Here is a 21,412-nt window from a genome sequence, read left to right as displayed (position 1 = left end):
GAGATCATATTGAAAAGAAAAATGAATACTTTATTGAGATAGTTGGAAATTTTCTTGAGATGATTTGGGAAGGGAGATAGTACAAGTTTAAATTATTGGGACCACTCACATCATACCACAACAAATTACATTAAAACATTTGTGCTGTCATTCTCTACACCTTAATTTTCTGTTTATAAGTTGTAACAAACTCAAAAGTCAAAATATATTTACTTTATTTTATATACTAGTTGACAAAGCTGGCCACCTCGGAGCGTATACTTTTTGAACACGACACGTTCACACGTTCCATTTTATACAGTAAACCCAATAGTTAAAACGCAACCTCAACTCAAATTTTCATTAGCAGAAAAGTAAGACATTGGTGGAACAACATTTTACACATAAACAGAAGCAACTGAATCGGTAAAACCCACAATAGAAGATTTGTTTATTCAATCACAATCATCTCAATCGAGTCCACGTAGCTGGAAAATCAATGAAACAATATATCACAAGCCAAAATTTTGGAAACCCAACACGCTTCATGAAATTGATGTACACTACAAACTAGTACACGATGAATGAATTCTCCAATATCCTCTTTCTGAAACACTGTCTTCAACAGATAACATATAGTAACAAGTGTCCTAAAATTGAGAGAGAAAATTGATGAGAATGGTGATGATGAATAGAGAGAAGGTAGAAGTCAGAGGGGTGGCTGAGCCGTGTGGTGGAGGGGCTATATCAGTTGAATGAGTTTGGGGTGATGGGGCTCTTGTAGTGGGAACTGAAGCAGATGCAGAAGGAGAAGGTGAAGGACCTTCAACTGTAGCAGTGCGTGGTGCAGGAGCTTGAGTTGGAGTTTTGTTTGGTGGTGGTGAAGAAGAGTCAGTGATTACTGTTACGCTTAGCTTTTGGCCACTGCTGCAATGGCCGGAGAAGGGGCAGGAAAAGTAGAATTCCCCTGGAGCTGTGAGAGTGACTCTAGCTGGTCCTATATTAAAGGTTTTGATATTGTTGTCGAATGCACAGTTTTCATAGTTAGGTTTCGTAAGTTCCACCACACTGTGGCTTCCAGACTCGAAGTTGAACACTGCAAACATCAATGCTTCATGATTATGTTACAGAACAGAACTTTTTGGATTTGATGACTTTCTTAATTAATAGATACTTACTTACCTAGAGTGTCATTTACTTGGAATGTAAAATTTGAAGCCCATTTGGAATAGAAAGAAGCACCTCCTGGAGGAAAGCTTGTCCAACCTGTGCTACCACCCACCTCGTAATCTTCAGCTTCTGTGGTCTTTAGTAACATTACAGTTATTACTACAAGAATTCCCACATTCCTTGATCGAGCCATCATCATATGTCGTTTGTTTTGTGTTTGATGGATGTTTCGGTGCCTCAATCCTTGTTGATTATTGAATATATAGAAGAAGGCTAATCCATGATAAACATTGGTTATGGAAGAAACGTTCTCGTAGTTGCATATCACACTTGGTCACCGTTTGACTGAATGTTTTTTTTATATTTCTATACCAGGTTGTTGGATCATAAATAACTATATATACCTGTCAATGGAAATGGTCCAGCAACAACATGTCTCTAAATGACACTTGTGTTGTATCCATATACCATACACCCCTTCTTGTAAATAATTCAGAAAACCACTTCATTGGAAAATTGCATTATTATTGTGTAATCAATCTGTAATTTTTAATCTAATTTTATTTTGAGTGGGAGAGAACATTGATGTTGTGAAAGTGGGGCCGAGTCGGTGCCCTCACCAGATCACTCTTCTTAGCAGATACGACGGAGCTATAGACTGGGTCCTATGTCAACTAAATATCAGTCTCATCGAACCTTTGTTAAAACCTTAGTTTTCTTATGCAGCAAATTTTATATTTTATCTTACATATTTTTTTTCTATTTTTCTTATCCTATATTACCTATCAACTTCTGGTTTTTTTTTTTTTCTATTTTTATCCCATGTGTGTCTCTCACACACACACAGATGCTGAGAGTGAAAAAAAAGTCCAAAAGAATAGGAGGTTGTTATGACATTTAATGGGGGATTAAAAACACATATGTAAATTCAATTCATAATTATATCCATATGAATCACGTCGACTTATTTACAAAGTTATATTTTTTTAAATTTTAAATTTAACCCAATTAATTATATTAAATTGGAAACTAATTGAATAATTAGGTTAGGTCAATATTTTGTTGGATTCATTTTTTACTAAAATGTAGTTTGAATTAATTAGGGTAAGTTCGCTTGCGCGGATTTAGTGTGCAAATAGATTTAAGTTAGCTGATGCAAAGATGAAGTTTGTTCACTTCTAATTATTTGTGAGCGAGTGACGGAGATGATTTACGGAATCACCATCTCACTAAAATGAAGAGATTTATAGAGATAAGTTGATGTTTTACCATAATATTCTTATCCCACATCACCTACCATAATCAATTATGTAATCAATTCTAAAAAGAAAATATATATTTAATATAATTTAAAAATTAATTAATTAAAATAAAATCTTACTATTACGTTTTTATGGATTATTGATTTTATGGATAAATATTATTTATATGTAAACAACTTTTAATTTTATTACATTTATTTTATTTTAAATCAAATTTATTATGATCAACTCTTAAGTCTCTCTTCTCCTTAAAAATACCACTTATTTGTACGAGGAAAAGACACAACAAACATTACATCTCATACAAGAAGTGTTTTGCATTCTTTCTCTATATTATATTTTAAAACAATAGTGTTCAACCTAGTTCAAGTTTAGCTAAAATTGAGTGACAAAACATGATTCATTTTTTTGGTGATTTGAAAATTTTGTAACCCGGCTCGACTTACCACAAATTGACAAGTTAGTGGATTGATTTATTTAAGAATGTTTTATGCTTCCAAATTATTTTATATATTTATTATAGTAAAATTAAAGTGAGTAACTCAACCTCATTTTTGGTATTGACGTACAATCAAAATGTTCACATGTTATAAAGATTGTAGTTAAAAATTCAATTATCAATTTATTTACAAACAAATAAATTAACTCTAAACTATTTAATGTAATGAACAATATTCTGGTATTTAAAAAATCAAAATATCAACCTATGTAATTAAAGGTTTAATTAGTGAGATGATACATATTTTCATGAAGACGTGTCAATTTTGGTACCCACTTTGGTAAGGATGTATCAATTTGGTTCCGTTTTTAAAAACATTTCAATTGCATCTCAACTTTTAAAAACTTTTAGTTAGGTCCCTTTCAAAAAGAAAAAAGTCTAACGGCATTACATTTGTGGTTTTTTATATTTTTTTAATTTTTTTTGTCATGTGTTAGGTTCTTGGTGTGACACGTGATAGTATTAATATCTTGTGGCAGTGGTAGTGTCACGTGGCAAAACAATGTCAAATATCACTGTCAAGGGGTCATTATTTTGTTTTCAATTTAGTCTCCACTCTTATGTCTTTGGTTCAATCTACTTTCCAAATATATCTCTATTTGATTCGATTTAGTTTCGAGACATGTCTCTTTGCTTAATTCTTTATTTAATTAAATTAATTTTTTTAAAGCCAAACATTAATTACTTTTTTAAAATAATATATTTGTTGATAAAATTTAATTCAGCATTTAATACTAATTGTTGAATTACTAATTATTAATACATCAATTATTAATATCATACATATTTGTAGTTATACAAATTAAATTTTGTGATTTATTTTTTCTTGAATTAATTAAATTTAATTAAATTTTTCAAAAGTCAAACATTAATTAACTTTTTAACATACATTGCTAAAAATTCTATTATTACATGAGAATTTTCTTGTAAATTTATTAAAAAAGTTTGGAAGAAAAGACTTTTTTTCATGTATTTTTCTAATAATTTTAATTGGCAGGTAATTCGTGGGTAATTATTTTCTACAAAATTATAAAATTCGTAAGTATTTCCTACAAAATTTATTGCGAATAGTGTTTTATACAAAATATTTTGCAAAAGTTGGCAGCAATTTCCTACAATTTGTTTTTCATAACAAAATTTGTAAGTATTTCCTGTAAAACAAATTTCAAAACAAAATTGGCAGGAAATATGATTTTTTTAGTAGTGTTATAATATATTAGTTCATAAAATTTAATTCACCATGTAATATTAATTGTTGAATTATTAGGGACTAAATTAAAACAAAAAGACATATATGAAAATTAAATTGAAATTTAGATAATGACACCTCACAATGACATTAACACGTGACATGTCTTGTCAGGTGATACTTACAGTGCCCCATATCATACCAGGAGAACCTGACTCATGAGAAATTTTTAAATTAAAAAAAGAATTGACACGTGACACATCATTAACGTTATTAGAAAAAATTTTGTTAAAGGATTATAATTGACACATTTTGTTAGAGTTGGGATGGAATTAAAATATTTTTAAAAATGAATATTAAATTAATACATTGTCAATCATTCAACTAACTAAAGGGTAATTAAAAATGATAAACAATTATATTTAAAAACTTATAAAAACAAATTAATAAAAAATTCTTGTTAATGTATTATATGTCGATCCACGTTCAATTCGAATTCAAATAACTCGGAGATTAAGTAGTTTGGATTCAACCTATATTTATAAATTAAAATTCATTTATGACATCTTTATTTAAGAATAGTGTGTGGGAGGTTTAAAGGTGATATACTTTGGGCTTTCTAAGGAGTAATGATTAAAAACCCTCTATCTACAAGGGGTAAAACTAAATTACAGAATATGATGTCTTCTTGAGTTAAATTTAAAGCATAGGTGTTAATACTAATAAACATTGATATTCTCGAAGGAAGTTTTGGCTTTCCAAATTTTATGCCACTGCTAAATCTTTAGAGACAAAATTGTATTTTACTCCTCATTAACAGGGGAAGGCTATGGTAGGACACATGCGCAAAGATGATGATAGAAACACATTTTTGTTTTTGTGCACTTCAAGAAATACCAAATTACATGCATTTAATCGGTTCAATAACTTGTGGATAACAGAAAATGAATAGAGATAGGGAATTTAAAGCGAACGGTTCTTACTCCTTAGCCTGTCGTGCAACAATCCACAATAATTCAACATTTTCTTTTATTCATCAACAATCCTCACACTACAACACAAATCCGGTCAATGTCCCCGTCAATGCAGCTGGAAAATGAAAAACATCAATTTATTACCACAACACAAAAACAAATACAAACAACCAGAAAGACAGACCACATACGTAAAAATAACCGCTTTTACAAGATTTTAATAACAATGAAACAAGAGATTTGTGGCAACTGCCATGACAAGAACGGGGACAGTGACGGCGAGGAGCGTGGGTGCACGCGAGTGAGGTGGGGGTGGGAGTGGAGCTTCCGATGGCGTGAGGGAAGAAGAGCCTCCTGCGGTGACATGAATGCTGAGCTTTTGGCCGAGGCTGCAGTGACTCGGGAAGGCGCACGCGAAATAGAAGTCGCCGGCGCGGTTGAGAGTGATTTTGGCTGGCGACATGTCGAATAATTCCATTATGTCGGTGACGTTGCAACTTTCGTAGTGTTTCTGCGACAGGGTGACAACGTTGTGAGCTCCTGTTCTGAAGTTGAACACTGAAAGAGGACATAGTTAGATTAAGGGTGAAAGAAAAAAAATGAAGTTGGTAATGTAAGGTTTGAGAGATGATGATGACGATGACCAAGAGTGTCGTTTACTCTGAAGGTTGTGCTTGCTGCGAAGGAGGAATAGAGGGAAGGATTGTTGACAGGAATAATCCAACCGGAATTACCACCAACTACATGCTCTTCACCTTCTGTGATGTACGGCAATGACATTAATTTGAGTGTGAGAAGAAGGAAGAGGATTTCGACGTTGGCCATGACCAGTGTGTGTGTGTGTCTGTCTCAGGTTGCCCCTGTTCCGTTTATGCCTCTTTTCCAAGCGAGGATAATGTTTTTCCTTGAGATGCTGAGGAAGACGCTAACTCAACCTTCTCCTACCTTTTATACTGTTTCAGGGGACTTATGAGATTACTGCTTCTATGAACCAACAACTGAACTTAACTCCTCCGATGCACGGAGATTTTTTTTATTTTATTATTATTCCTGTTGATATCTAATTTTATGGGATTAAATTAGGTTCGTATTTTATTCAAGAGAATAATAATACTGCAATATAAAAAGTGATTTTTTAATGTGAATTAATTTTTACATATTATTTTTAAAATGTTTTTTCTGGATGAAAAGCAACATAATGTAGAATGCTTTTGAAAATTAAGTATGCTAAAACTGATTTGTAATATATTATTCATCATCTTCATCATCATCATATAAAGTTCAAGCAAGCGTTTTGATGGTAATTTTTAAAGAAAATATTAGAAGTACAATTTAAATAGATAAATAATAGAGAGTGAAGTGTTTTTGTGAATTTAAAGTTAAGACATGATTTAGGATGGTGAGGCTTGAGTTTAGTTTATTAACAATTTAAAAAATACTGTTAATATTTTATTTTATGCTGATTATATAAATTTTAATTTTAATTTTTTAATTATTTATTTTAAATATTTATAGAATTAATTTTTTTTATCAAATAATATTCGTAAATATAAATAGTAATAATGATAATGTTTGATCAATCAGAATTTCAAATAAAATAAGGTAATTTTTTTTATAACTCTTTTATAGTATTTTATGAGTTTAGGTTGAGCTTTGGATTCTTACGAGTTTAGTGAGATAGAGACGATGTTTTATGAAAATTATCTTTTTAATTTTGATGTTTTAACTGTTTTAGGTGTTTCTTAGATGTTTGGAACTCTTACAAGAATATTTGTTGTAGCTTGGAAACAAGTGTCAATAACTAATAATTTTATTTTACTTCATTTTGGATTTTTGTGTGAAATTGATCCTAAATTGATATGGAATAATTATGACGAGTTAATGCATATTTTAGCTTAAGTGAAATATTTGCTTCTTCAAGAAAAAAAATGAAATTAGGAGATTTTTTCTTAAACGGAAGGTTTCTCAGTCAAGCTAAAAGGTTCAATTAAAACCAACTTTTCTTTTCTATTGTTGAATTTCGTTTAATTGAAACTGTGTCACTAAATAGACTTTTATATGGCGCAATTGACATGTAAATGTGTGAATAATATATGGAAAGGTTTAAAAATGTTTTTTTTTGATTGATAATGTGAGATATGATCTCTTTAAATAGAATCATTGTATTCAATTAAATAGACAATATATCATAAAATAAAGAATCTATAAAAGTTCCATACTATGAGTAGAAGTAATTAATAATTAATAAAAAAACAACTAAAATTATTAGAATAATCTATGCTATAGTAGTGTATATTTCTTTAAAATTTGTATGAATGTATGTTTACGTGTAAAAGTGAATATTTGATATGGATTGATATTATTATTTGTTATAATTATTTATATATTATTTACATTATATATTTAATAAGACATTAGTTTACCATTTTTATCGTCATTTTTACATCCCAATAAATATATTTGTAAATGGTAAAGTAAGAAGAAAGTAGTGGGACTTTTATAATATATATATATATATATATATATATAAAAGATAATTGTAAAATGGGAAGAGAAAGAGTAACTTATATAAAGTGAATCTAATTGAATCACCATAATTGTTCATAAGAAACAAAATCCAACCACATTAACATAGTTGTTTTTTAAGCTTGCTATTATTTAAGGGCTATTGCTTCCTGCACCATAACACGGCACCCTTACATTCCGGATTTTATTTGCCGGAACACCTTAAAATTCTTTTTGAAAGATAATCACTCCATTTCTATTCCGGAAATAATTTTTTTTGGAAGTTTTTAAGGGGGCAGCGAGAAATTTGATAGAGTGCAGTATGTAATAATTTTATTTAAGTCATCAGAACCGGACCCAATATGTTGAATGAAGCCCAATTTGGAAGGTTACTAAATCCATCCATGACTTCTTAAAGTTAACAACCTAAAGTCACCATGGAATTTATCATATACTACCACACTTGAAGGAGTTTATTACAAGAAATGGTTCGATTACACTATAGATGAGATAATTTATAAAATATAAGAAGGGGATCTTCATTTTAAAAAGAATAAATGTATTTACATCAATGTAAAAATAATAGATTAAAATTTTTACATCAAGTAAAGATCATTCTCACTTTATGTAATGATTTTATGAAAATGAATTAAACTAAAAACTATTCTTTAATAAATACTTTAATTTTAAAACCATTACCATAACTCTCAATTCCAGAAGAAAATGCAGAATCGATAAATAAAAACGTAAGTAAAATTTAACATCAGGAAGGAATAAATAAAGTAAAAGTAGAAAAGAAATAAATAAATAATGCTAAAATCCGTTTGAATCCAAATTTCATACAAATCCTCCTTTTTATGCTTTATCTTTACTTTTTCTCTATTTTTTTTTCCTTCTAGCTCTCTATTTTCTGTCATATGATCAATCCCAATATCTACCCTTAAAAGGTCTAAACTTTTTTGTGTTTTTTTGTTTTTGTTTTATATTTGTTTTTCTAAACTTATTGAATTTCCGGATTAACAAAATATCTTCTATTTTATTCAAAAACTGTAAAATTTATGGACTAAATGCTTTGACATCATTCTTTCATTGTCAAGTTGGATGTTGGAATTGAAATTGTTGATCAATCTTTCAAGATCAGGTTCGTCACCATGTTTTCCCCTGCTGAACAAGTTTTCTTTCATCAAAAGAATGAACAGTCCAATTTATGTTGTAACTTTTTTTCTTTCTAATTTGATCTATTTCACTAACTTTTCAAGCCACTTAATTGACCTATTTTAGTACTTTTATTACCAACAACTAAAAATTGAAACAAATAGAATTTGGAAATTAAAAATAAAAAATAAATAAAATAAAAATATATTTAGTTAATTATTGCAAATTTTTTATAATAATAAACAGAACCACGATGAAAAAAATTGATAAATTATGTTAATAGTAGAAATGACTAATTTAAAAAAAAATTAAATAGATTATTTAAGTCAATTTAAGATGTCTAACAACTGTTAATCAACTTTAACCTAATTAAATATGATTTTGTAAATGTGTCACTTTTTTATCTCATCCACTATAGAATACGTTATTTTTATTTATTTATAGACTTTATCATTTTTTTTGTTATTAGTCGCTGAATTCCTGTAAATATTTTTCTTTTTGTTTTAATGTGTATAAATATATCACTGTTGATTTTAGTCTCTGTAACATCTTGAGTTAACATTACACTTTTGACAACATGCATATTGAGTTGACAATTTTATAGATGTGCGATGTAATTACGTAATTATTACGGAAATAAAAAAAAAGTTAATGATAAGGGGACTACAGAAAATTATAGAAAGAAACAAAAATCAAATAAGAAAAGAAAAAGAGATCATAATCAAAATACTCGTAGTATATGGACTAAAGGGTTAATTATGCCACTTTTATTTTTGCTAATAGTCTTTGTCAATATGTTATTTTATTTTTATTTAGTTGATATAATTTGTTTTAATTTTAGCCACAAAAGACATGATATTTTTAATCATGATACACTGTTGAATTGATAATTTTATTAATTTGTAATGTAATATAATGACGTGATTGTGACATCATGATGACATAGTCTCCATTAAATTTAATTGATAAAGACAGCTACAGGAACTAAACATAAAAAAGTAAATTAAAAAAAAGTTAAAATTTAAACTAGGAAAATAACAGTGTTAGGCAGAGAGGTCATTGTCATTTCAGGGTGCCACAGTGACATGCTATGCTATACTCCTAATAATAATAATAATAAGTAATAACAATTTATTTATTATTATTAATAGCAGTTCATGATTTCTATTCCAACATATACTTTTCCCCCTTACGACCAATTTGGCTCTCTATATTTTTAAATGCTTTGATAAACAAACAGAATACCAAAATTTACAGTGTATTCTATAAAATTAGAATGTGTCCAAAATTTCAAATATATTAGTAAAAACTGAAAAATCTAGTTCTCATCAAAGGAAGGAAATGCTTTCTCAAGTGAAATAATTACACATTTGCTGAATATGGGGGAACATGAGAATTTCTGGATATTGCTTTATGAAATATGACAATCAATGGTATAATTTTGATCTATGGTGAGACATGAAATAGTAGCCAAGTCAAACCCATTTCATTGGCAGGAACTGGTATGCTGAGCAGGTTGGTAACATAAGATCACTAACTCCACCAATTCAGCAGTATCAAACAAGGTAAACAGAATACCATCGTGTAGGACCAGGACAAACCTTCACTATAGATACTCTGCCAAGTCAAATTAAAACCAAACAGTGAACACCAAAAGCACAGAATATGAAACATTGCATAATCTAACTTCTTTATCAGCAAAATTAAAATTCCAACTGTTAGTGCAAGTACTGAATTCAATATTCATTGATTAAACCACCTATCAATTCAGACCAGCCATAGACTTTTTCCCTCACTCAATAAGCTTCACACCGTGTTTGAATTTCATAGGTTTGGATACTTCCTTGATACTACTATCAATGAAGTATTCTATAATATTGGTAAGAATACAGATACGGAAAACAAATTGAAGTACTGGTGCCAGAAGTTCTGCTACTAGTCTATAACTAGATAGTAGGGAAAGTAGTACCAAGGAAAAACACATTTCACAATCTCTATTTTCTTAGAGTAATTCAAATTAGATAACTGCATATTGAATGAAGTGCAATTTCTTGACATGGCCCGGCATCCTTTGTCAACTTGTGGCGCAAATTTCTCAATACTTTCTTTGTTACTTCTTTATATAGCATGCTTCAAATACACTTTTCAGAATTACATACTTCCAAATCCATATAGTCCTATCATGTAGGTTACCAAGATGCATCAGTTTCCAATAAGTTAGTCTCATATAAATGGTGTGGTGAAAAAGTTGATATTGTCTATGCTAGTGTATATTGAATGGCATTGCATCATCATCATCATCTAGTAGATTTGTTACATTTTGTTAAGAAATAACTCTCCCCTCCCCCTCTCTTCCAATAAACCAGCCCACTTGCAAAAACTACAAAAGATATAATGAGAACAGACTGCAAATAAATAGGGGGAGATCCTGGTTTCATTTTATCTTTCTTCTTTGTTTGGTGTGAGAAAACTTCTAAATGGGCTTAAACAAACAAGTAGCATGAAATGGAATTTAAAGTACCTTAAGAGACAAAAGAGATGAATGTCCAGCACTAAGTCCATGAAAACCAATGTTATATGATATACTCCCATCAGCCTTGAAGAGTCCATAGTTCTTCTCAGATAAATGCCCGTCCTTCTCATTCTCATTGAACAATGCAAAAATGTATGCCTTCACAATATTTTTAGGCCTGTGTGGGGTTCCTTTCCTCTTAGCAAGCCTTTTCCGCAGATTATAATTGTATGTCCTTGCATTAGTTGCATTTGCTCCAGCTTCACTTTGATCTCCATTTGAGGCCCAGCCAGTCTCAGTAACTATAACTTCCATTTTGTGAAATCCAGCATTCTCCAAAGCTGCATAGGCTGCATCAATCTGAGCATCGAGCATGTTATCATAATGCAGACGATATATTGGATCATAAATTCCCTCTGTTGGTTCAAAAAGTGCATAATTTATATCAATATGTTCAGGGTCACTTGCGTAGGCTAAGAAAGGGTAAGCGTTCAAACAGAAAGGAGAGCCGATCTGTTGGAAAAACTCCAATAGAGGCTTCATATACTGACTAACATTATCATTAAATTTACATGAGGAGGGAGGGTAGGAAGTCGCAAAAACCGCAAATGAATTTGCAGTGGAAATCTGAACCACTTGTTCCAAATGAAGCTTCTTAGTAGCATTGTAAATATTTTTAACAGCACCCAAAAGAACTCCCCACAGCGAAAAGTCGTTCCCACCCAAAACCTCATTGCCTACTGCAATTCCACGAATTCTTGTGTTTGGAAGAAATGTCTGTACATTTTCTTTTACCCAGCTCAAAGCATGGTCTGCACTCGAACTCATGTTTTGCAGCTGCCCATTGGGAAGTCCCACTACAATTTCAAGCCCAGTTCCACTAAATGCTTGGAGAACACTGTGATCAGCATCATAGATTCTAACGTTCCTTATTTTTGCTGCTCTGAGAAGAGTAACAACTTCATCAGGTGAGGGAATATTATTTGCAATCCTCCCGTAATTTATACCATAGGTTCCGGTGAACGCTTGCACGTAACCTGGAAACCGAACAGGGAGGGCAGAGCTCCATTAACCTGATGTTTCCAACATAAAAGAACATACCAAGAACTTCTACAATCCTAAAATTATTAGGCCATTCATGAACAAAATTGGTAATGAGATGAAAGACCAAAAAGTTGAAACTCTAGAAACCCCAATTAGAAAGACCATCCATGATCAGAACCACGAATTGACACAATTCGAACAATCATGATATGTCCAAGGAATAGTGGTCCCATGTGAAATCATGAAGGAAAGGCACTGATCAATGCAATCATAGTGATAACTTGAAAGGAAAGCAATATGTATATATTTAAAATAGGAAACTAAAATTAAAATCTCACCCAAAAAGGGAGGGGGAGAATGAAAGAAAAAAGAAAAAACTTGATATCATCAGAATAAAAAGAAAGCAATCAGGCCAAGAACACAAAAAAATACAAAATACAAACAAGAATAATAACAGTACCAAGAACTTAAGAACTTGATTCAAAATAAGATGCTGAAAGCACCGACCCATGATCATGCAAGATCATAAAGATCAATTAAAGTCAATAAAGTAAATAAATCAATCGGAGGTTACAAAAGAATAGATAAAGAAAGCATCAAGGTACCTGTTTGTGTGAAGAAGAGTATAAAGAAGGGGCAGAAGAAGGGAAAGATTGTCATGGGGTGGGAAAGAAATGAGCGATGTGGGGTTTATCTGGCGATAAATTTGGGAATTGAAAGAGAAAGGCGTTGTTGGGGTTGCACGCAGTGCTTCTTCATCTTGAGACATGCCATAAGACGAAAGAAACGCTTTTTAGTTATGCCGCGTTGAACCATGCCTTGATATCATTACTTGTTCTCTGTAAAATCCCAAAGGGCATGGGAAGGAAGAAGATGAGGGTTGGAATGGGTTGTGGAGGTTGAAGAGAGGTGAAAAGAAAAGGGAAGAAAGTGAGAGCGATAATGGGGTTTTTATAATTGAGTTGAAGTGAGTGAGTAAGAAAAGGCAGAGGCAGAAGAAGGGAAGAACACAGTGCGGTGTGGGTTTGTACTAAACCTCGTCTTCATTGGTCAATGCATTGCACTTGTTCCTCATATTGCGATTTTTGTTATGCGGTCTGCGTTAAGGTATTGTTTTCTTCTTCTTTCCCACGCGCTCCTCCTATCACCGATTAACACACATCAAACCTTTACACTTGCATAATAATATGTGACTATCATTGCTAATTACTATTAAAATATAATTATATATCTATGACAAAATACTCACCAACTCACATCTTAATTATTTCTAGAATGAATTAAAATATGAACGAAAATATTTTTATATTATTATTTTAATCTCATCCTTAACTACTTGATAGCTGTTGAAGTACACTAGATTAAAAAATATTACTACCGAAGTTTAAAATAATCAAACAGAAGAATACTTTATTTTTCCTATTCTTTTTATAAGTAACAGAAACGATACATTTTAAATTTTACTACTTTTTAAAGAATTAAAAAACCCGTCTTTCAAAATATGATTATGTTTTAATATGTAAAAAAATTTAATTTTAAGTTCTTTTCTATTTTCATTTTTTAAATTACAAACGTATGATTCTGTACACAGTTTTAACTTTTTTTAAAAGAAAATATTATGAAGTTGTGATTTGGGGACATTATAGTTACTAAAGTTCATTATAAGATGAAACATCTTTAAAAAGTTTTTCTTTTAAAAAATTTAAATAGAATATCTTAGGACAACTTACAAATTTTAATAAAAAATATATAAAAAAGGAAATTTGTGTTTTAAATTAATCTTTTAATATGAAGTCCTATTTTAGAACGTATTTACGTATTCATCCATTATTGTAATAAATTGAAAATTTGTCTATTTCTATATAGTTTTAAATTATCCGTTCATTCAACCCCCTCGGTTTATCAAATAAATGTGCTGTAGTTCTGAAATTTCGTAGTTGCTATAATATTAGTATCAATTAACTTAATTTTAAAAATTATAAAATGTTATTTTAATCATTTTAACTATGGTAAGAAAGAACCATTTTTTTAAATGACTCGTGTCTTGTCTAATAATATTTTTATATCAAACAAACTCTTTTATATTTCAAATATTAAATTAATTTAGAAATAGTTTTAGGAATAATTGGATCCGATATTCTTAGGTTTTAATGTCCCTTTCTAATTTATACCATATAGCACTTTGAGTATGACAGAAACGTTCTCTTGGAATAATGTGGACACGTTGACAACATAGACATAGAATGAAAAAGTATTAATTTTACGAAAAGAGAAAAGAACAAAATATCTTTCAGCACATATGAAGTACAGGAAAAGAGCATGAAACCAAACATCCAAAAATTTAAGGAAATTAAAAACTTTATTCGAATAAAATAATTCGATCTCTAGAATTTAATATGTTTTTCGCATTCTACTAGGGCTTCTCTGGTTTTAATCTTTTGGAAAATAATACATTTTTAAAAATGAAATAAACTATATGTATAAATTTTAATTTCCATTTTTTTTTCAAAATTTTATTCTCTAAAAATTTTAAAATTTGTTTTTTAAAATATTATGTAATATCAAAATTTAGCATACCTACACTACTAACTGAATTATTACAAATTAGATATTAAGCAATAAACAACCACATAAAATATGTATTTACACTCTTATATGAAACTCGTGATAAATTAATCAAAATATATAATTTTTTTAACAATTACAAAATCTATACAATACAAAATTATATATATATATATATATATATATATATATATATATATATATATATATTATAACTAACCATCAATCTTTCCACCGCTTCTCAATCCTCCCACCTCATATACAACATACGACTATCATACACAGATAAACCATAAACAAACAAGAAAACAGTACAAGCTAGTGTAAATTTAAATCATATTACTTATAAAATTTAACATTAATTCATACAAACTATTCATCCTTTCAATTTCACACATCATACTCAATCATTAATAGTATCAAGAATACTATGTATACAAAGGCCCTCATGACTCTCTTTCTTTGAGGAATTCAAGTGTGAGTATATGTCTCACATTGTCTAAAAATGAGAAAGTAGAACGTTATATAAAGATGAAGACACATAAACCTCATCGCCTTAAGGTTTTGGGTTGAGAGTTATGTGAATACCTTATGTGGTTAGGTTCAGGTCTCATTGGTGTTGTGTCTCCCAAGTGAAATCCCCTCTTTAAACCTAACACTTTCATACATAAATATACATCTGCCATATCAGTATTCAGATCCTGATTAACTACAACAGATATATCAATTTGCTTATCTAGACGATTTTATCACTTCCTTAGTTCAAAATACCATGTTTTAATTGAAAAGTAAACCTTGAAATAAGCAAAATGGAAAATCATGTTATAACTAATCAACTCCGCAAATACCAATTTTTGTTCATTCACATAATCAATTTAATTTAACATAACATTATACACATCAGAAATTACCAACAATATTAATTTATCACCACGATTCACTCACCAAATAAAAATAAATTTATATAATTAAACTAAGTTCCTTTACATAATATAGAAAAACCCTTGACTTTGTAACTTTTGTTTTCAGATCCCTCTTAATGTAGACATATCTTTTGATTATTATAAGTATACTATTTTGGATAACTATAATTACTTTATTATAGTTTTTGTATTACCTACATTTGTTGTTTTATCAATTGATACCATTTTACTTAATAGTTTATATTATTAAATGGGATGTTCTAATTATTTTTGTAGAAGATTCAAATCTAATTTTTAACACTCATTTGTATATAAATTTTAAAAATTATATAATATATTAAAAATATAAATAAGTTAAATGTATATAAATATTATTAATAATTTTTATGTATTTTCACAATAATTGATATACATATATCTACCAATATATATTTTATAAATAATAAAAATACAATAAATGATACATTTTTTTATTTTATAAATAACAAACTTAATACTATGGTAACACGTGCCGCATTTAAAATATAATTATCTGTTAAATCGTAATTCAATAGTGAATATCACTACTGATAAGTACTATTTACTGAAAAGAACTACTTACTTTTATATAGATAAAATTATTTCCGAATCAAATTAGATAACCATTTTACCAAACTCGTATATGTTCCAATAAATGGGCAAAGTTTCCGCCTCTTATCGTTTCAAATGTAGTTCTTTTATTACACTTATTCAATTAAATTCTTACACTTCTTTGATCAAAACTCTTATCATTAACTTTATATTGATATTCTTGTACTTGACTTTATATTATCATTAACTTTATAAAAGTGAAATTCGAATACTATCTTCCTAAAGATATTTGTTTTTTACATACAGCTTATATTCCTTGTGATTTTATTCTATTTTTACATTTTAATTAATGTAGTTGGTCATGTGGTCATAGGAACAATAAAACTCGTTTTACATTGGACTCGGGAGTCGGTGGAAACTTGGTTAAAGTCAGCTGGGTGAGTGAAATTTTGTGCTGAGGGTAGAAGTGTCATTTTCAATTTCGGATGCAATATGTTTTTTTTTTTCTTTTAACAATCACACATGAAAAGTACTGTACATGGGTTTCAGTCTTCCCATCTATATACCCCAACATCCATTTTACCACCTCCAAGTCATTCTTTTTCACTTTTTTTTTTTTCACATCTTCCTTGAACCAAACCAACACACTACTTGTACACTTTTGTACAATTTATTTTACCCATCCAAAAATATCACTGTATTTTATATGTCTATCAGATAACAATAATATATATATATATATATATATAATGATTTTTTAACCTAATTCTTATGTTTTTAAAGCGCATCCAAATATAAGAATGATTGATTATAACTTTTATTACATTGATGTTGTAACACCTCCAAAATTTGAACTTAAATTTTTTTTAAGTCATTATTTAATAATATTAATACTTAAAATGTCTCTTAAAATTGTATCTCAAAATATTTTTTCTAAACATCCTAAAATATTCCAAAATATGAGATTCATGTTCAATAATACAGTTTTCCAAAAAAGACAAAGACTTCATCTTTTGAACTTATCAATAAGGAAAAAAAAGAAAAAAAAGGTAAGCAAATGCATTTAAAATAAAAGTTGTATATAATAAAAGGACATACAAGAATATTAAATAAATATTTTATAGTGACAACCCAAAAAACAAACTCAATACTTTACTATTAGGTTTTTACAGAAATAACTACTAAAGTTTCACTCATCATTATAAAGCATTAGCACATCCAACTCCTATCAAAATTATACTCACACATGTTACTTTTGAAAATTAGTGTATTGAACAGACTCGTCTACACCTGTCATACTTACTTACTATCTCTAAGACCATCATTAGAGAGGGATTAAGATAAAACAAAATCTAACTTAACAAGTCATGATAGGGTAAACTCCACTAGTTCCCTAAATATGATCCTCTTTCATATCATACCGTCTGTTATGTGAAGTCTCCTTCAACTCTCACCAGTTAGATATTCCTATGTGAGTTAGATACTAGTAGAGTCAGGATAGTCTCATTCTCAGAATTCCCTTTCAATACACTTTGACACCCGAGTAGTATTTTTCCATGAAAATAGCTATTAGAACTCAACCACACATCTCTACCTCATGTAAAACTCTAACTTAATAATTTTATGCCCTTATTTCTAAGTTTTGTCAACTTAAGTTAACAATAGAACACCACAACACACATAATAACAATACACCAATTATGCTGGTTCACAATTAAAAGAATTATAAGTCAATATACAACTCCTTCACAACTTTTTCATGTCTTTACTATGTTTAATTCTCATTTCTCCCATTCACTAACAGACTAAACACATAACAAATTAACACCACAATCATCCATCCACACCAGCATCCAAACACACTCCAAAATACGAAATTCCAATTGTAATCTCAAAACAAATACTCAACATTTGAAGAAAATTAACAACATATAAATGATCAATTCCTTTCACCAAACATGAATCACTTCTACATTATAATACATTAAGAGAAACGCATAAAGATACATAGTAAGATAACACACCAAATATTTTTCTTCATCATTTCAATCTTCATAGTCCAAACCTCTTATTAGAAATTACAAATTTTCAATCTATTCATCTTTCGGCTTTAACCCTAAAATCCCACACTCATGCTCTTTAAAATACTAATGCACAATTTTTATTCATTTTACTACAATTTCTACAATTCACATCTTAACCATCCTACAGTTCTGCAAATACTATGAGCATTTCACACTCAAGATACATAGAACATAAAATTTCAACCTTTTAAATTCAATCCTAACTCCCAAAAAATTCAGATTTCTCTACATTTAAAATTAAAAAACAATAATTAATTCAAATGATTAACTCCCCTCACTTTAAAGGAGGATCTCACCAACATTCTTCCTTGAGCACCACCACCACACCAGTCAAGCTTGAACTACATACAAAACAAGACCCTGATAACAATCAGATTACGATGTCATGACCATCATGAGGTGAGGGTTCACTTAAAACAATAAAAAAATCACATGCAACCCAAAAATTTTGCATGCATCGAAAAATTAGGGTGACTACCGAAAATGGATAAATTACAATCACCTAAACACAAAATGAAAATAGATTGTTGCAGGAACTAGCTTCTATTGCTTCAATCTTCAGGAGATGATGAAAGGACAACTTTTTAGAAGGAGTAGAGAAGAGAGAAGTAAATACTTGTGAAGGAGGAGATAAGGATATTTCTTTTGAAGTGTTCTCTTATCTTTTTAGAAGAAAAAGTCCAAAATCTTTGAATTTTTCATTCTTTGAAAAAAATATATTCTTTAATAACCCAAAAATCATTATAATATTTACTAGTTACTCACATATATAATATAAGAAAACATGAATGAGTTACAATAAGTTTGGTAGGTATAAATTTAAGGAGAATATTTAACAATTTAAAATTTTACTGTGACATTAACACTTTCTTTATCATATATTTAAAAATTATTTTCACTTGTAAAACGTTATATAATTTTATTTTTAAATAAATAAATTTCAATTTTTCTATGTTGTTGTGTTGTCTTCTGCTGAACATTAAAAACATAATGTTTTGATATTTAAAGATAATTTTAATATATTTTAAAATTTTAAAATTAATGGTCATCAATGTAGTTTGAAGGCACAACAGATTAACAATAGAGAAAAGTCAGTAGAGAATCCAAACTCCATAATAAATGGGTAGAATAGTATTAAATTCTTATAAACTTAGTTTAATGAGAAAAAAAAGTATTAGATTTATGGATAAAAGAGTAAAATTAAAGACAATGTCTTATATAAGTTTAATGAGTAAAGAGAAAACCCGTTTTATTTTTTTAATAGTGATTAATCATAAGACTTAAACGTATAGGTGAACTTACAATTAGGGAAGTCTTGACTAGGATAGAGATATAAACAGCTTTGTTTAGACAACATAATATAGAGGCTTATTGAAGGATTTTGTGATATATTGTCAGTTTTTTATAACTAACTAGGAAAGATAACCTTTTTCTTAAATAAATAAATGCGAGTAGAACATTTTAGAGTTTAAACACAGCTTGATGAGTATACTAGTATTGGATATTTTAGATTACATGAAACATTTTTTAGATTTTCTGTGTCATATCACATCAATGTGTGTTGATGCAAAGTTTTGATGTATTCAACTATTATAAAAGTTTAAGTACTTATTTTAAAAGATGAATGAATTTTTAAAGGACCATGATTACATCAGTAGGACATGATAATACTTCAATAAAATTAATGCTCACAAAAGTATGAAACAAAGATGAGAACTTCTAAAACATTATTCAATAACTCATCATTTGTCATTTTAGAAAATTTATGAAAATATCTTTATGTAGGCTTCATAAAATACATTAAATAATTATAATAGATAAAAAAAATATGATTACCTCTTAAATGGAGAGGAGACTAATAAATAAGAGAAAAAAATAAGGTGACTTAGTATATGAAAAGTTAGGAAACCTTGATTAATTTATGTTAGTTTCAATACTAGATGATTTTGTTGCAATTATTAGAAGTACTTGATTCAAAACGAAATAACATTGATAGTGACTTGATTACTCATTTATCATAATTTGTGAGAGAACATGATGCAATGTAAGTAATTGTAGACATATTGACAAAAATGTTCACTTTTTGTTTGTGAACATGATAATATCTATGAACAAAGACAGATCTAGATGGGACAAACGTAGGTATGATCTCTCTCTTTAAAAAATATAAATTATATATATATATATATATATATATATATATTTAATATTATGTATATTAAAATAAAAGTTAAAACTTCATTGAAAAGTCAAATATAATTGTTCTGAAGTCATTTTGTTTCTCACATTTCTAAGTGATTTGTAAGTTGTAATTTCATCTTTCTGTTCAGCTCCCGAATTCTCCAACAACTTTCGCAAAGGTGAAGTCAAAGGAACTCACACAACACAAATATTTTGACAACTTTTCTTAGTTAATATACTACAACCAACAAGAAAAATGATGGACTCCTCATTTCAAATTTTGGGGTGGGAAATTTGTATTGGACAAAAATGTCTTGGATAAAAAGGGGGTGAAAAACCTATAACGAAAATCAAACAAGGGGAAGGTGGGGGACATTGATTTGGGGAATTTGTGGAATGAGAGAAAGTCACGCCAAGGAAATTCCAGATAAATGAGGAAGATCCACCACTTTGAATTAGAGATTCAAAGATAAGGATCAGTGGTTCGAAGAGGAAACTTGAGACTTGAGAGAAAAATTTAAATTTTCATTTACTCAATATATATTATGGGCCTAAACACAAAAGGCCGAACATGACTAAAAGGTCCAATAAAACCCAAATAAAAAAGTTATAAAATTATAAAAAGATCATATTCTATAATCTGAAGCTAATTCGAGATTCTTGTGGAGGTCCTGGACATGCTTCCATCAACTTCTCTGAGATCCATGTTACGATCCTAGTCATGTTTCCATGATTTCCTCCGGGTTGGAGAAAATTTGACCTCAAATTTTAGTGCTTTGTTACTTATAAACAAACACACA

The 21,412-nt window shown here is 29.3% G+C and overlaps 3 protein-coding genes across 8 annotated transcripts; all 3 read right to left on the bottom strand.

Moving 5' to 3' along the window:
• Nucleotides 1-398: 398 nt before the first annotated feature.
• On the bottom strand, nt 399-1,500 carry LOC114179391 (stellacyanin-like). Its single transcript, XM_028065717.1, has 2 exons — nt 1,162-1,500; nt 399-1,075 (listed from the first exon to the last, which is right to left on the bottom strand). The coding sequence occupies exons 1-2, from the start codon at nt 1,346-1,348 to the stop codon at nt 630-632; spliced, it is 633 nt and encodes a 210-aa protein (XP_027921518.1). The 5' UTR covers nt 1,349-1,500; the 3' UTR covers nt 399-629.
• Nucleotides 1,501-5,091: 3,591 nt separating this feature from the next.
• On the bottom strand, nt 5,092-6,070 carry LOC114177307 (mavicyanin-like). Of its 5 annotated transcripts, none has more exons than XM_028062593.1 (3): nt 5,718-6,070; nt 5,265-5,584; nt 5,092-5,188 (listed from the first exon to the last, which is right to left on the bottom strand). In XM_028062593.1, exons 1-3 carry the CDS (start codon nt 5,896-5,898, stop codon nt 5,180-5,182), a joined length of 510 nt encoding a protein of 169 aa, XP_027918394.1. In that variant the 5' UTR covers nt 5,899-6,070; the 3' UTR covers nt 5,092-5,179. The 5 variants fall into 5 exon arrangements, with proteins under 5 accessions (XP_027918394.1, XP_027918393.1, XP_027918391.1 ...); XM_028062592.1 differs by having other exon boundaries at nt 5,265-5,631; nt 5,718-6,059; XM_028062590.1 differs by having other exon boundaries at nt 5,092-5,584; nt 5,718-6,068.
• A 3,905-nt stretch (nt 6,071-9,975) lies between these two features.
• Nucleotides 9,976-13,364, bottom strand: LOC114178079 (glucan endo-1,3-beta-glucosidase 14-like). Of its 2 annotated transcripts, none has more exons than XM_028063776.1 (3): nt 12,895-13,364; nt 11,255-12,282; nt 9,976-10,350 (listed from the first exon to the last, which is right to left on the bottom strand). In XM_028063776.1, exons 1-3 carry the CDS (start codon nt 12,947-12,949, stop codon nt 10,267-10,269), a joined length of 1,167 nt encoding a protein of 388 aa, XP_027919577.1. In that variant the 5' UTR covers nt 12,950-13,364; the 3' UTR covers nt 9,976-10,266. The 2 variants fall into 2 exon arrangements, with proteins under 2 accessions (XP_027919577.1, XP_027919578.1); XM_028063777.1 differs by lacking the exon at nt 9,976-10,350 and adding an exon at nt 10,364-10,910.
• Between the last annotated feature and the right edge of the window lie 8,048 nt (nt 13,365-21,412).

This window comes from Vigna unguiculata, chromosome 3 (genome assembly GCF_004118075.2).
Source record: "Vigna unguiculata cultivar IT97K-499-35 chromosome 3, ASM411807v1, whole genome shotgun sequence".
NCBI classification, from domain to species: Eukaryota; Viridiplantae; Streptophyta; class Magnoliopsida; order Fabales; family Fabaceae; genus Vigna; species Vigna unguiculata.
This window is presented reverse-complemented; position numbering and strand designations above follow the sequence as displayed.

What these genes read in the sequence shown, in the direction of transcription:
- LOC114178079 (XM_028063776.1), bottom strand. Translation starts at nt 12,949, where the DNA reads ATGACAATCTTTCCCTTCTTCTGCCCCTTCTTTATACTCTTCTTCACA. An exon ending in ACTCTTCTTCACACAAACAG is followed by an intron (nt 12,283 to 12,894) that starts GTACCTTGATGC and finishes TTCGGTTTCCAG; the next exon opens with GTTACGTGCAAGCGTTCACC. An exon ending in CATCTCTTTTGTCTCTTAAG is followed by an intron (nt 10,351 to 11,254) that starts GTACTTTAAATT and finishes TTGACTTGGCAG; the next exon opens with AGTATCTATAGTGAAGGTTT.
- LOC114179391 (XM_028065717.1), bottom strand. Translation starts at nt 1,348, where the DNA reads ATGATGATGGCTCGATCAAGGAATGTGGGAATTCTTGTAGTAATAACT. An exon ending in CCAAGTAAATGACACTCTAG is followed by an intron (nt 1,076 to 1,161) that starts GTAAGTAAGTAT and finishes TGATGTTTGCAG; the next exon opens with TGTTCAACTTCGAGTCTGGA.
- LOC114177307 (XM_028062590.1), bottom strand. Translation starts at nt 5,898, where the DNA reads ATGGCCAACGTCGAAATCCTCTTCCTTCTTCTCACACTCAAATTAATG. An exon ending in CAGAGTAAACGACACTCTTG is followed by an intron (nt 5,585 to 5,717) that starts GTCATCGTCATC and finishes ACCCTGTCGCAG; the next exon opens with AAACACTACGAAAGTTGCAA.